This window comes from Rhineura floridana, chromosome 11, assembly GCF_030035675.1.
Source record: "Rhineura floridana isolate rRhiFlo1 chromosome 11, rRhiFlo1.hap2, whole genome shotgun sequence".
Taxonomy (NCBI): domain Eukaryota; kingdom Metazoa; phylum Chordata; class Lepidosauria; order Squamata; family Rhineuridae; genus Rhineura; species Rhineura floridana.
Genome location: NC_084490.1, coordinates 55,532,598 through 55,547,043, shown reverse-complemented (window position 1 = coordinate 55,547,043; position 14,446 = coordinate 55,532,598). Strand labels below are relative to the sequence as shown.

Genomic DNA, 14,446 nt, shown 5'->3' with positions numbered 1-14,446 from the left:
TTTAAAGGTGCAGCAACCAGAACTGTACACAGTATGCCAAATGCGGTCACATCAGATTTGTATAATGGCATTATGGTATTTCCAATTTTATTTTCAATTACTTTCCCCACAATCTGTAACATGAAATTTAACTTTTTCACAGCTGCTGCACACTTGGTTGACATTTTCATTGAGCAATCTCCCACAACCCCAAGATTTCTTTCCTGGTCAGTCAGTGCAGATCCCATAAGCATATATGTGGAGATGGGGCTGGGGGAACTGTGGCAATTCAGAGTGGAGAGCACTGGGCAAGGTACGCCAACAGTTTGATTCAGTAAAAAGGAAGCTTTGTATAATATCTTGGCCTCTGCCAAATCCTTCTCATTGGGAAGAGATCATTAGCAAAACTCAAGAATAGGGAAAATACTTTGAAAGGAACACTTGGGATTACTAGTATAGCTATTTTTCTGCAGGGGCATGGGGGGGAGCATACTGCAGACTTGGGTGCAGAAAGAATGAGTAGATCTCACTCATTCACTCATACAAATGGGCAGGAGTGGGATCAAGACCAGGAAGATGAGAATAAAAGCAATCACAAGAAGTAAAAAAACTTTATTACACACCTCCACTCTGCCCCCAATGCCAAATATCATTCAAATACACAAAATCAAACTTCAGAATGCCGGCAGGTGCACAGGAGGGGAGAGTGGATGGGCCTCTGCCAAACCTTGCACAAGGAGAGTAGCATATACTCTCCTGTAGAGAAATAAAAAGCCAAGTATCTGGGTTGGGTTCTTTCCCCCCTCCGATATTCAAACAGGAACTGGTTGGCAAGGAATCACCTCTCTATCGGAGCCAGGGCATGAAATTACAATTCAGTCTGAAAGGGAAAGGTTAAATTCCCCAAGAATCTTTGATCAACCCTGCCGATGCTACTTGGGAGGAGGAGGGATGAGCACAGCTTGCTGAAATGTATTTGAAAACAAAAATAAAAGCTATATTTATTAGGGAAAAGAACATAGCCATGGGAAGGTAAGAGGACTCAAGCATCAAATCTCCCAAGAGACAGTTCTCCTCACAGAGGCAGATTCTTGGGTGTACAAGACATTCCTGACAATCTGAAGTCTGGCCAAGATGGAGCAGAAGGATCAGCACAGTGGAGTTTGTTCACAACATGGCAGGGGGCCTGCCTTGACAACATAAAACGTCTATGACAAACAGGTGCCTTGCCCATAGGACAGCAGGATGTTAATATGGCAAGAAGAGGATACTGGAGTCCTGCATGGGAAAACGCTGGTGTCCAGCGGGGGGTGGTTTGATCACATGGGGTAGTTCAACACCACATCCTGTTTGGCCAGCTCCAGCAACATAGGATCATCAAAGAACTTGCTGATGCTCACGTCCTCACTGAGGCCCTGAGAGAGAAATAATGAGATGACAGGCATTATATGGAAAGTGAGGGGGGATATTTGTATGTTCCCCTGTAAGGCAAGCAGAGAGATACTGGCCTCCCATCTAAGACTTACCTTCCTGCGCCTAGTTTTGATCATAAACTCTCTGGCCAGATGGGGGGCTGGCTGGGGCTCAAGAGGTCGGATCACAATGCTTTTGTCCAAAGGATCACCAGGCACAATCTGAAATGCAGGGAACACTCAGTGTGGGTTAAAGAATGTTGTTATCTTGGATTCCTGGGCCAGATTGGGCACATAGATGGCACAGTCACATGGCAGGTTAAGTGGAAACCATGGAGGTTTTCCACAGCATTACTAAGGTCAATTTTAATAGAATTATCGACCTGGACAGGATCATAAAGTCCTAGTACAGCACCCCTCTAAGTAGCACAGTCCATACATCAGTCTCACTACATCTTGCATATTTACATCAAAACATGCATTACTGGATCAAGTAGTCACTTATATGGGTCACAGGAATGAGAGAAGATAAAAAGGAAGAAGGAAAGACCTGTCAAGAGGGGCTACTATGACACACGGCATGAAACATTTACAGCCCAGGCTGCAGAACACATCAAACTCTACCACTATTGCCAGCATCTTCCCAAGCACAATGAAGTCAGGAGAAAGGCAATGGGGCAGGCTGAGCAGGGCCTCCACTGGCCAGAGGGTTGAATGGGTAAGGACTTCAGTGCACACAGCTTTTTGCCCCCCCTCCCAAAAGTAGAATAAATTTATGCAAAAAAATTGCAAAAGAAACAAATGTACCAATTTATATAATCCAGGACACAGAATTTAGCTTTTTGTGGCACAGAATATGGTTCTAGTTCCAAGTTGTGTCAGCCATGCACATCAGTTGCACTTTCTGCTACCGGGACAAGAAGAGCCTCCCTGTGAATTACCAAGCTTAGCAGGCCGGCAGCTGGAATGCAAAACCTGAGATTTGGAGCACTGGCCTCTTCCCCACTACCTGCTGACAAGCCCTCTATGCCACTTACTTGCCAATGGTGGAAGACGGAGAGCGAGAATGCTTGCCCCTGGGTGTGTGTCCTGAGGTCTGTCTCAAACCCAAATGAGTCAATAGCTGGGATAAAGGCTTTGATGGTGTACAGAGGGGAACCTGGGATTGGTGCATCTTGGGTCACATGGCCTCTGCAAAACAAAAAGACTTAAATTTTCTCCTGGTTTGCTTGCCAAAAAGTCCCACTCCAATGCCAACTCAGGAGACTTCCTCCTAGGTGACAAAAGGAAGATTCGAAGAAGAGAGTGAACTGGAGAGACTCACAAATGCACCTATACAGCTACACCACATGTTGTCACAAAACAGAACTGAAATGGGATATTTGGGATTTCTGGGAGGAAAGATGTAGGAATGCAAGCATTTGAAGTAGACCAGCCTAAAATCCCATCTCCAGCATTAGCTAACCAAGGTGCCCAGACAAGAATGAGCTATTATGGAGGATACAAAACACAGCAGCCCCATCTCTTCCCTTTCTCCCTGATAACCAACTCCAGGACTTGGGCTAGGGGAGGTTGGACAATTTTAACCTGCATATCCAAACTAAAAGCTCTGTGTAAAATGGTGTTTTTCCCATTCCTTTTTCGATCAAACTGAGCAGCTATGACAGAAAATACTAAATGGGGTGGAGTGAAAAGATGTTGGGTTGAAGTTGACCATGTTCTACTCAGAGTAGACCCACTCAAAATAATCAACCTAAATTAATTACATTCATTAATTTCAATGTGTCTACTATGAGTACGACTAGCACTGGATATAACTCATTGCCATTACCCATTCTTCATGTAGACCAAGACACATAACTCTCCCTTCCTGCTTTTGCAAAACAAATGAAAACTCCTACTTTTCAATATGTATTTAGGACTATACGTTTCAGCTGCCCAATTTCTACCAAGTGCTGGCAAGTTTCAGACAACAGGTCTCCAAGAACATCCTAACATGGATCGCTTCTAAACAACACAACATGGCTGTCACTCACCTACGCCTGGCCAGGACTGTGTATACTGCAGAGACACAATCAGCTGGGGCCTGGACCTCCACAAAGTAATAGGGCTCCATTAATCGTGGTGTGGCCTGAGGAGAACAGAACAGATGAGGAGAACTACTCCATAGATGATGGTCCTAGACCTCTCCATCCATCAGACTGCAATATCCAAGTATCCTAGTCAGTATTATCTCCTCTCTTGCACAAGAGTTTTTAAAATATAGGCCAAAACAAGCCCCTGATTAATCAGGGCTGGTTTACATGTTGCACTTTATCATAAAGACCTTTATATGAATATTGAAAGTTCCCTTACTCCAAATCAGACCACAGGTCCTTCTAGCTCAGTATAGCCTACAATGACATGCAGCAGTAATCCAGGGTTTTGGATAGAACTCTTCCCCATCCCTGCTTGAAGAAACAAGAAACGAAGTTCCAACATGGAACCTTCTGCATGCATGCTTTGCATTGAGCTATGGAGTCTCTCCTGAGTTGCCTTTGATTATTTTTCTTTATTTCATATTACCCTTCAACATCAGTTTCCAAGGACATTTACAAATAAAATAAATAAAAAGGACATCAATACAAATATATAACCAAATCAACAAAACACAGCAGTAAGCAGCACTAAAATCTACCTAAACATCTTTTAAAGGGTTTTTTAAAGGCTAGGAGAACAAAAAGGCCTTTCCGTGGCACCAACAGTGCAGGTGCTGGGGGAGGAGGCTCTCTGTGGAAAGAGTGCCAGAAGCAGGAGACCTCAACTGAAAACAGCATCTCTTGGGCCATCACCGACTTCACCTCTGATGATGAGCGCCCCCACAGAAGGGCATCAGCAAATGACTGCAATGTCTGGGTGCAGGCATTCCTTCCTGCGCTACTGCTGTTGTTAAAAGTCAGCACCGACAAAGGCATTCTTATCAGATGGGGGGCTATTTCTATGCCAGCAGTGCATGTTTCCTGGGGGCTGTCCTCAAAATGCCCTCTGCACAGTGAAGAATTCTAAAAGCTACACATTACGAGGACAAGAGACAAGTCATGTTACAGTGGCATTTCCAGGTGGCAACGCACTTGCAAATCCTTAAGGTGCTTAACACCAGTACTGCTGTGCCCCTACTATTCAATCATACAAAAAACAACTTTGTAAGAGAAACTGCTGAGCAATGGTGGCATACTAGATGCTGCAGGACAGTTCTTACCATGAGGAAGGCAGAATACACCACGCGCCTGGCCGTTGGGATGATCTGCCCACCTCCCCGATGCAACGGCTCCTGGGCAATCACAGCATCCAGGATTTTAAACTTCACATTGCGGATCACTGGGGTAAGAGGGAGCAAAGAACACAATGAAATTCGGAGGGCTTGCTCATACCACCAAGGGCATTGGTGTTAGCAATTCAGGAAGGCTTGCCACCCAGAAACCCACCAGGGAACTGCAAAGGAGTTTAACCAGATATTTCTTTTTATTTGGGGCAATTCTCAGCTTACTTACATCTTAAATTCTACACAAGTGAACTCTCTGTAGCTTACACGGTCATTTTTTCTGAAGTACAGCAGAGGGTTCAAAAGCCCTCTAATTATTCAATGGCCCTTGAATCACCATGCCCCTGACTGAACCAAAAACAAGCTGAAGCAACGTAAGGGTTGCTATCAGAGGATAATTTATAATGGCCTGTGTGACACAATTAGTTATTGTGTAAAGTAAAGTAAAGTAAAGTAAAATTTAATTTTTGTGTCACCTATCTGGCCGAAGCCACTCTAGGCGACATACACATTAAAATTAGTAAAATACAATATAAATACAGAATAAAATACAATGCAGTCAACCATAACCATTTTAAATAGCAGCAGTATAAAACAATGTAGGGCAATCAATAAACAATTTAAAACAATCATAGAAATATTAGCCCACCCCGGAGATCCCGATTGCTTTAGTCTCCAACTTGCTTATGTTTTAACAGTGGGAGGTCAAATTAGAACAAAACCAGGGACTCTGGATTCATCTCTGGGAAAGGTTCACATTTCCCTAGAGAAACTCAACAATATGGCAATGAATCAAGAAGTTGTTACTGAAAACACTCTGGAGCCGTTGTCATTTCAGACCCACTAAGAAGTGATTTGTGTAGAAAATATGCCTGGGATGGGAGGAACCTCAAAATCCCCAGGACAAGGTTCATCTTTCTAGATCTTTTACTTACACTCATCACAGAGAGGCCCTTCCCTGGTCCCCCACTGGAAGCCCTGTACAATACTGTCCTTCACAGAACCCAAGAGGGTTTTGTCAACCTGTAAAGAAGAAAAACACAGGTAGCCGCTGAAGTAGCAGCAAAAGCAAAGAGTAGTAAGGAAGAGGGAGGTGCTTCCTAGTCCAGCCTGGAGCCAAGCAAGTTTTTCTTCAAATGAGCCTGCCTCCTAGTGGATGGAGTGAAGAGCACATTGGCATTCTGGATCACTGGCTTGCAAAGATTAGGGAGAAAATCTGAACAGAAATACAGCTTTTACTAAGTCATATAATTTCTTTTTCAATCTCAATGGGCATAATTTGCACAATTTATTTCAGGGTCACAGGATTAGATATTCTTGAATGTGAAATCTACGATACTCGGGTGCGAGACTGAAGTAATCCTCAGTAAGAGGCCTTTGATCATTGCAGGCTTAAACCCAATCCAAATCTCTTCTTCAGGATCCTTACCTCTGAGGGCAGGGTGTCATCCACCAGGATGTTTGGTCCAGTAGCATCAGGTCCAAAGGCCCAAATGGAACGGGCGGCCAGCAAATCCCAGTCATACTTGGTCTGGAAAAACTCACCCAACTTTTTCCTAATGGAAGATGTGCAAATATTGCAAGAGCAGAAGAGAGGGAACTTAAGGGCCATCCAATTTAACTTTCCGGCCACCCCCTGAATTTCAGTCTATTCTCCCCTTAAACACTTCTTAAGGAAGACTGTATTGTTCATTGGCAACCTGACTTTCAACAATTCTAAAGTGTTTCCTGTGGCTGTAATGTTTACACAATTAATTGGCTGATTAATTAAAAACCTTTGGGTCAATTAAAAAAGTGCCCCTGACTAATCAAGCAGTAGATTAAAATATATATATATATTTCTCTCTGCTGACTCCACAGGCCTACCTTCCTTATGATTTTGTGCATTAGTAGATTTCAGATACAGATGCCCTAGGTAAGGCAAGTACAATTGTGTCCCTCTGAAGGAGTAGAGATGGCCTACCAGTCCAAGTGTCTGAAGGGGGGGGGGAACAGGAGGATACCTGCACCAAGAGTTTTCCCGCACTGCTGACTCTTCAGCAAACTCCATACCTGTTCCATGTTATCTGCACCACTTCATTCTCAATGTCTTCAGCCAGACCCTTTTCCAGAGGCTCAGCGATCATTGTAATCTTGTTTCTGAACAGAAAGACAGATGTCATTTAGCTGGGGAGGAGAGGAAGCATAAAGAAAAGGTGCAGGAATGTTTTCTAGAGGACCAGCATATCCATTCCTAACTGTCTTTCCTCTAGGGCAGGGGTGAGTAACCTGTGGTCCTCCAGATCAGTGGGGTACTGAGGGCGGAACAGTGGGTGAGGTCCACCCCAGGTGCAGGCAATAAGAGGGTTCCTTGCCTGTACAGAATGTCCAGGCGCTCCGGGCGCTGTCAGAGAGATGGACAAGGCTTTTGGGGGCACCCAAGGCAGTCTGTGCCCATTCGGACGGTCTCCTTGGGGGGCTCGCGCCCACCTCCCCACCTCTGGTTCTTGAGCAGCGCCGTCTGTTGAGGAGCCGTCATGCGGCTCCTCCTTCAGGATCCACCCGCAAGGTGTAGCTGCCCTGCCTCCTCCTTACCCTGCCCTGCCGCAGGCACCTGCTCCTCATGTCCTTTGTGCAGCAGGCGGGACTCTCCCGCCACCTTGCTCTCGGGCTACAGTGGACCGGCTCTTCCATCCTGGGTATGGACTAGAGGTAGGTCCCCCACTGGAGAGGGGGTGCCCCCACCAGCGGAAACCCATAGGAGGCGCCTGGAGGCTGGACAACCCCCAAGATCCCCTGGCAGGGGATTCCCGCGCCCTCTGCGAAGGGCAGGAGCCGGGCGGCAGGGAGGCATGTGGCGATGCTGGGGCTGGCGGGCAACGGAGGCAGGATTTTCAGCAGCAGCCACTAGAGGCAGGCAGGCAGGCGGGTGGGCTCACCTCCTTGCCTTGGGGCCAGGAGGACCCATCCCTGCAGCCAGGCAGAGGGAGGGATGGAGGGAGGTGGTGGCGTGGCTCTTGCCCACCCCGGGGCTGAAACACCCCTACCCCACCCTCCTCTTGCTGTGTTCCTCAGAGTGGGAGAATGGGATTTTTATGAATCTCTGCCAAACTTATCCTTATCCTTATTATTATTAGTTTCATTTCATGATTATTATTGAAAATAATTTTGTCGTACAGAGGAGGGAGGTGTTAAAAAATGATCCGCTCCGGGTGTCAAATACGCTAGGTACGCCACTGCTCCAGATATTGGACTCCCAACTCCATCAGCCCCAGCCAGGAAGGTCAATCATCAAGGACAATGGGTGTTGTAGTCTAATAATATCTGGAGAGACACAGGCTCCCCATTCCTGCTCTAGGGTTTATTTTCCAATGAGGTTCTACTTAACAGGTGCCATCTTGTTTTCCTGTATTTCCTGCTTCTGAAGTTTAGTTTGGAAGAAGCTTATTAATTCAAAATAGCAACTGTAAGCAAGAAAGGCCTGTGGACACAAAACAATGCCAGCATGGCTCGCTTGCTTTCCTTCTAGGCAAGATTGCATTTCCTCCTTTGCTTTTGGAAAAAATGCCTATGGCCGCATAGAGAAAATATCCCAACCCGTAGGGATAATATAAACAGTTTGCTGAATTGAAGACAACTGCTGCAGGGAGGAATTTAAAGTGGCTTCCATGTCATGCTCCTTCCCAGTCTGCCTGAAACCTTTTAAACACAGCATAATCAGCTCTGGATGAGTGACGGCAGCCAAAGTCTAGCCAATTAATTCATCACAAGATGGTGTTTTGCTTTTATGAAACACCATCATGTTTGCAGCTCACATTTAAGATTCCCAAAGATCTTACTTCTTATTGGGTGTCTCAGCAAAACACTTCAGGGAAGATGTTTCCACAACAGTCTCACAGAAGGTGACAACAGGATCAGCTACCTTCGAAGAGTAAAGATAAGAAGGGGTAGGGCTGATAAAATGGAGGGATGGACCAAGAACCCCAGCCTCCCTTGTGCAGTTCAGATGGGCAAACCAAGATGAAGCTAGAAGATGCCCCCCCATCAAGTCAACATCACAGGCAGAGTTAGAAAGGCAATCTTTTTTGTACCTTGATATCAATCTCTGAGTACATTTTCCGTAGGTCATGCATTACGCAGTCAAGATAGAGCTCGCCTGTTCCCAAGATCACGTGTTCCCCGGATTCTTCCACCTGCAGCCACATGCACAGGACAAACTTAACAAAATAGAAACCTTTCTGAACTTCACACAGGCTGTAATAGCAGCCGGAATGGATAGCAGAATCCGGAGGCACTGACAGCTAAACTGAACCTTCCAGCATACATTTGAGTACTGGATGCTGGGGAGACACAAGAAATATCACAGCCATTTTCTAGTGAGGCAGAAGTCAAGCCCAAGGAGCACTGCCCTGAATCCTTGGCCAAAAAATGGTAATCAGCAACTGAAAATAGGCATCTAAGACAGAATCAGTTCACAGGAAGCACATGCCAAGTAATACATTCAAATGTAATACCTACAGTCCATTAGTAAAATTTCAAGAATTATTATTTCCTACATTGTCACTTTAACTACATTCACAGATACCCATAACAAAGCACGTCCTAATTTTCTCCTTTTAATTACAGCAGAAGTGTCCATTACACGTATCAGCAAAGACCTACCAAAACAGCATGACACAGAACCCCCAAGTTTCTGCCTTGACTTAGGCTTCCCAGGTCCCCTTATCAATGGTGTGCTCAAAATGAAGTTTTTTACCACTGAAGTTAGGTTTTCTTGTTGTCTAGAATTCTGCCCAATGGGGACATGGTACAGTGTAGCCAAGGAAAGTTACAATCTGCTCCCATGTCTATTGCCTCCCCACCCCATCTCCAAAGCAATCAAACACACCTTGGTGGTGAGAGAGGGGTAGCTCTTGTTGACTTTCCGCAGGCCATCCAGCATCTTGGGTAGCTCGGAGGGATTTACAGGCTCAACAGCTATTTTGATGACAGACGTGGTATTGAATTTCAAGGGACGGAAAATCTGAGCCTGAAACAAAACAAGACCATCATGACCACGACCATCAATAACTGCATCCTGCCTTTTTACTCCAAAGAGCTCTGTGTGGCAGCCATGAGGTTGTAACAGATTATTCTCACAGCAGTCGAAGGCAAAAAGAGAGGTTCAGATTTTGGTTTCATGTGCTGGTTAGTAAGCTGACGTTAAATCGCAATTTCCCAGTTCAGATGTAACAGGAAATCATGCTTTAAACAATCCACAACAGAAGCACTGAAGCTGGCATGTGAAGGGAGAAATGGGAAAAGCATGGACCTGACACTTTTTCTCAGCTTGGTTTATTAAGCCGGAATTGCCTGAAGCGGCTCTATGCCACTGGCAGCACAAGAGCAAACTGGAAAAAACTTTACCAAAAAGTCTTAAGTTCCTGCCCCACCCCCACCCCAGCTGAGGAGGAGCTTTTTACATAATTTGGCTAAAAACAGACTGGATGGAAGGACTGACAGGCAAGGACAAAGTGTCAATGCACAGAACGTCATGTTGGTCTACTGCAGAGGACATGCACAATGCTGTTTTGGTATCTGTTTCTGCTGCCTACAAGACAAGGGAAACATTGATGTTGGCTGCTTTACCTCTTCGTTGCCCCTAGGTTCAGTGATGGTGGCTGTCTTCACAATAGGCTGGTCCACTCCCTCGATGAGTACCCAGTTGCCAGCAGGGACTCTGTTGACCTCTATGTGATACCTGAAATAAGATGCCTGATTTACACATTTAAAAAGGTCACACTCCTTATCCAAGGAATACATTGGTTTTCCATTATGGAGATTTTTGCAGATATTTACTTTTTCTGCAGTAAGTCTAGTTTTTTCTCGGAGCTGCTTGCCAGCTACTGGGAGACTACACAGATGTAGAGATTGAGAACAGGTGAGCCATGTAGCCAAGGGGAAAGCATCTGCACGACCAGAAACCATGCTAGTCACTACTGCAGCACAGCCCCTTACCAGTGGAGGTTTGCTCAGCACACAACCTATGCCCCCCTCAGCCCAAACTGCACAAAGGGTGAGCTGATTTTCACACTGTACTTGCAACCCCACACAGGAAGAGTACAAAACAGTGATCCTGGGTGAAACTTCTCCCAGAAGCACTTACCTTGCTACAGAGATCCAGAGGCGCCCGACAGTGCAAATTTGTGAATCCTCCTCATCTTCTAGGGTGTAGTTTTCTCCAAGGACCTTGACAGGCTGTCCTGCGTGGATGGTCCCACTCAGTACCCTGCCAAAAGCATGGAACTGGACCCCATCATCCGTACTGTACATCTTTGTCGTGTGGCACATGAGCGGGCCCTTTCCAAAAAAGGTTTTGATAAAAATCAGCCTTTGTGTACCACTTGCTTGGACACAGGCAAACGAGTATGAAAATAGTGACCACAGCTAGTCAAGGGTACCAGTAGTGGGCTAAGGGAACATTTGGTCCAATGCCATAAAAGCCAGTTTATTACAAACCTAGAGTATTTTGAATTGGCTGTAGCAGACATTGGCTTCTCCAAATAAACCTAGGAACTGTACAGGTGCCAAAAATGGCCCTGTTACATACACAAAAGACAGACAGACATATGGCAGCAGCCATGTTTATTTATTTATTTATTTACTAAATTTCTATACCGCCCGACTAGCATAGCTCTCTGGGCGGTGTACAACAGAAAAAATATAAATATATACAATAAAATCCTATAATTCAGTGCGAGGAACACGTAAGTAAAAATCCACAGATCTAAAATCAATTAAAACATACTTAAAAAACTAAAATGCCTGAGAAAAGAGGAAGGTTTTAACTTGGCGCCGAAAAGATAACAAGCGCACCTCATCGGGAAGACTATTCCACAGTTCATAAGTCCTGTTCACATATTGGGGGTGGGACACATGTTGAGAAGAGTGGAATTCCACCTGCAATACCTCTCCACCATCCACTTCCCATCTGTTTTTTTCTTCTTCAGCCTAGCTCCAATTTCAGAAGTAGCGAGACTCAGGAAAAAAATGCCTAGGGAGGTGGATTTTGGTGAAGTTCAGCTCCCGTCGTTTGTCTTCCCTTTTGATGTTAAAATTATAGCCCACTCCACCCTGCCCATGAATGGGGCAGACACATGAAAAATCAAGGATGGGTGCTGCTATCACATCTAGCTGGACCTACAGGCTTCGAGCTCCCTGAGAGAATTCAAACTCCATTCCTAGGGCACCCACAACAGTTAAATCTGGTTTACGTTTGAAGCACAGACATGCCTCTCTTCTGCCCCTCAAGCCTCTCCTGTTTCTCTGATCCACTAGCAACAGGCCTGGGCAGCTAACAAAAAAACTTCAATGTCTGCTGTTGGGATTACAAGTGCTCTTGGTCACTCCTGACACAGATCTTTCTTAGAAACAGTTTATATACATGTCAGAGGTGCATCACAGAAACAGCTTTAAAACTCCCCATCTGACAGTGGGCACGGAGTGGAGATTTGTTCACATACACATGGCTTGTGTAAAGCGTGGTATATAAATTATATGATAGTTTGCCGTGTGGAGCAGGTGATGGTCTCCAAACAACTGCAGTTCTATTCTTGATAATCTACACAGTGATGGAGAGAACCACCAAATCAAAACAACAAGCTTGCGCAAAGCTGCTTCTGGGTAAAGCAAAGTGCTCATTTAATACTTGCCACCTTTGTCTTACTGCCGAAAGAAGCTCTTCCTCCATATCACCCAGGCCCTGCCCCATGAGCCAGGCTATTGCCATTAAGGAAAAGTGAGACATAGATCTTACATCAGGGTCACATTCGCTCATGGCTTCTCCCAAGTCGGAGTCGACTCCGCCTGTGTAGGTGTGCTCAATCTTCGCCTTTGCTCCTGCTTTTGGGGAGGGGATATGCTGCACACACATGTCCACAAAGCCTAGAAGAACAAAACAGAGTGAGACAGCAAGTGAAGTGACAAGATTTCCAGGGAGAGGGAGGGACATGTATCACTTCCAAATTTTACTGGGCTACTTTATCCGTGCAAGGATTTGATTTGTCTGAATCCCTACTCATTGGAAATTGTTCTAGGGGGTGCTTTCTGGTTAGCTTTGCTGAGCATGCACCCTGAAGAACACAGGTCTGCACTGCATATTGTGTGGGAAGATGATGGGTAGCAGCAGACAATCTGTTTTTTACTGATCTGTCCCAACTATTTCTTGAGTTAAGCTGGCAGCTCCTGACACGGGGCACGTACATTCCTCCTGCTCCTCGCCAAAGCAAGACAAAAGAGAGGATTTATAAATAGTTCTGCAGTTAATCCTTAACACTTCAAAATACAATACACTTCGGGTCCTCTGCTGCCAGTATGGTACAGAGTATTTAAAGATGGACAAAAGGGAAATACCATTTCACACAACTTATACTCAGCCCATGGAATTAATTGCCACAGGCACGAAGCTCTCACTAATATCTTTCTCCAGTCCATATGACTCCATGAAGGCTCCCAAGTAGGAAGGCAGACCAAAGGAGAAATAAATGCAACTGGAGCACTCGCAAGATCACACACTCTTATTTTTATGTCATTGTTTAATCCTGCCCTTCCTTCAAAAGCATGACATAAAAATAAGAGTGTGTGATCTTGCGAGTGCTCCAGTTGCATTTATTTCTCCTTTGGTCTGCCTTCCTACTTGGGAGCCTTCATGGAGTCATATGGACTGGAGAAAGATATTAGTGAGAGCTTCGTGCCTGTGGCAATTAATTCCATGGGCTGAGTATAAGTTGTGTGAAATGGTATTTCCCTTTTGTCCATCTTTAAATACTCTGTACCATACTGGCAGCAGAGGACCCGAAGTGTATTGTATTTTGAAGTGTTAAGGATTAACTGCAGAACTATCACACACTCTTATTTTTATGTCATTGTTTAATCCTGCCCTTCCTTCAAAAGCTCATGGTAGCATAATTTTCACTTCCATTTTATCCTCACAATAACCCTGTGAGATACTGACTAGCCCAAGGTCACCCAGTGAACTTCACAGAGAAGTAGAGATCTGAACCCAGGATTTCCTAGTCTTAGAGTGACAATCTATCCACTACTCCACACTATTCTGGGTTAAAATATCTGGAATAAAGGCCAGTCTTTAATTGTAACCCACCCCTTGACACTCAATGCAAAAAGAGTTTCTCAAAATCCCTCAGTCACGAGTAGCTAACCTGAGTACACCTGTTTAGCCACCCTCTGCTTGAGATTATTCAAACCCAGCAATTTTGCAGGAGATTGTCCAGATGTGAGAAAAGAGAAGGGCAATGATGCTTACCTGTGAATTCCCCAAAAAACTTCTTGCAGACGAGCCTCAGGAGGGGGCGGATGTTGAGTTTCAATTCTTCTTTGGTCAGGTGGATTCCCAGTTCATCCAGAGTCCGGGGCAGGGAGGTGTCTACATCCCCAACCACCTGTGGAAAAGAGTGCAAAGTGAATGGGCCAAAGCTCTGAGCACTGCAGAAAAGAATCTAGACTGGGGATGGCTAACTTGTTTTGGTCCAAGGGCTAAAGTGAAAATTGCCCGCTCCTCTGAAGGCAACATACTAACAGTGGGCATGGCCAACACACACGCATAGACACCACATGTGCATACTCACCATGCACTAACAGCACACACACTCTTACTACACATGAAAACACAAAGCAATCTCTCTCTCACACACACTCACTCACACACACACACCCCTCCCCCCAGAAGGACAAAAGCAGCTTCCTCTCCTATCAAATGCAACACGAACAACTTTGCAAT

The 14,446-nt window shown here is 45.2% G+C and overlaps 1 protein-coding gene across 1 annotated transcript in view; it reads right to left on the bottom strand.

The window, feature by feature from the left end:
* Positions 1 to 404: 404 nt before the first annotated feature.
* EFTUD2 (elongation factor Tu GTP binding domain containing 2) overlaps positions 405 to 14,446 on the bottom strand; it is a 32,457-nt gene continuing 18,415 nt past the window's right edge. Inside the window, exons 14-28 of the mRNA XM_061588725.1 lie at positions 13,973 to 14,108; positions 12,467 to 12,594; positions 10,817 to 11,010; positions 10,300 to 10,411; positions 9,560 to 9,700; positions 8,763 to 8,864; positions 8,511 to 8,593; positions 6,745 to 6,831; positions 6,122 to 6,248; positions 5,628 to 5,715; positions 4,630 to 4,748; positions 3,428 to 3,522; positions 2,429 to 2,582; positions 1,506 to 1,613; positions 405 to 1,394 (exon numbers count right to left, since the gene is read on the bottom strand). Coding sequence (XP_061444709.1) covers positions 1,299 to 1,394; positions 1,506 to 1,613; positions 2,429 to 2,582; positions 3,428 to 3,522; positions 4,630 to 4,748; positions 5,628 to 5,715; positions 6,122 to 6,248; positions 6,745 to 6,831; positions 8,511 to 8,593; positions 8,763 to 8,864; positions 9,560 to 9,700; positions 10,300 to 10,411; positions 10,817 to 11,010; positions 12,467 to 12,594; positions 13,973 to 14,108 — 1,770 coding nt within the window. The 3' untranslated portion in view covers positions 405 to 1,298. The remainder of the gene's footprint in view (positions 1,395 to 1,505; positions 1,614 to 2,428; positions 2,583 to 3,427; positions 3,523 to 4,629; positions 4,749 to 5,627; positions 5,716 to 6,121; positions 6,249 to 6,744; positions 6,832 to 8,510; positions 8,594 to 8,762; positions 8,865 to 9,559; positions 9,701 to 10,299; positions 10,412 to 10,816; positions 11,011 to 12,466; positions 12,595 to 13,972; positions 14,109 to 14,446) is intronic.